The 890-nt window shown below is 50.9% G+C and overlaps 1 protein-coding gene across 1 annotated transcript; it reads left to right on the top strand.

Annotated features, from left to right (window-relative positions):
* Window positions 1-78: 78 nt before the first annotated feature.
* On the top strand, window positions 79-687 carry PV07_12727 (uncharacterized protein; the record flags this gene model as incomplete). Its single annotated transcript, XM_016400286.1, has 1 exon — window positions 79-687. One exon carries the CDS (start codon window positions 79-81, stop codon window positions 685-687), a length of 609 nt encoding a protein of 202 aa, XP_016242068.1.
* Between the last annotated feature and the right edge of the window lie 203 nt (window positions 688-890).

Below are 890 nucleotides of genomic sequence, written 5' to 3'. Positions count from 1 at the left end.
AGTTTCACCGAACATGTCTATAATGTGTTTTGTGCGTTCTAGCTCCTCGACCGTAAGTCAAAATTCTTCAACCTTCAGATGTATGATCTAGATATTCCCACGCCACCCGACCGGCCAGCCACTGCAAGTCTTTTTGCATTAAAATTTTCGAAGGAACTGGAAGACTTGAGAAAGATTTTCGGCCCGCTGAATACGAATCAGCTCGAGGAAAAGGACATTACGAAGGTCCTCAGGATAGGGAACAGCCTTCAATTTCTACAGATAGATCTGTTCCCGCCAGCGGGGCTTCACGATCTGGTATACCTGATTGTAGGGAAGTTACCAAAGTTGCGGAGAGCGACCGAGATAGACTGTGGAGTGCTTGCCGCGCTCTGTCTCGCAGGCAGGGTGTCGCAGTGGTTGACGACCATACGACGCTTTTCCCACGTTACCTTCGGCATTCTGTGTGAGTTTGCGGCTCAATTTTGGGATTACAGTAAGATGTCGAATTGGACAGCCGCCATTTATGAGGCGGAAGTCAACGAGTTCCTAAGAACTCGACTGCAAGCGGCTGAAGCTGAGCTGAACACTTTGCAATCTGCCGTAGAGTATTTGCGAGCGACTGACCAGCTTCTAAACCCCGCCACTGGCCCCGAAGTTGCTGACGGCCAAAACCTTCCAGCGACCGCCGTTGACTTGAGAAGGTGAGCTGTTTTTTGAAAGTAGAGGACGGAAAACTGTCGACGGCTGTCGACCGATTCAGCCATCTGTTGACTGACGCAACGGTGATCTCGTCTCTCTATGGTCTAGGGAGCGTTGGACAAGGCTTGCGTTCTTGTCTTTCTGAACGGGGCCCAAGTTACCGATATACCGCCGCGCCGCAACAATTCCCCCGTTTTCTGCCTAATGCC

The sequence above is a fragment of the Cladophialophora immunda genome, assembly GCF_000835495.1.
Source record: "Cladophialophora immunda strain CBS 83496 unplaced genomic scaffold supercont1.92, whole genome shotgun sequence".
Classification (NCBI taxonomy): Eukaryota; Fungi; Ascomycota; class Eurotiomycetes; order Chaetothyriales; family Herpotrichiellaceae; genus Cladophialophora; species Cladophialophora immunda.
The sequence above is the reverse complement of the archived record's forward strand: the minus strand, read 5'-3'. Positions and strand labels throughout refer to the sequence as shown.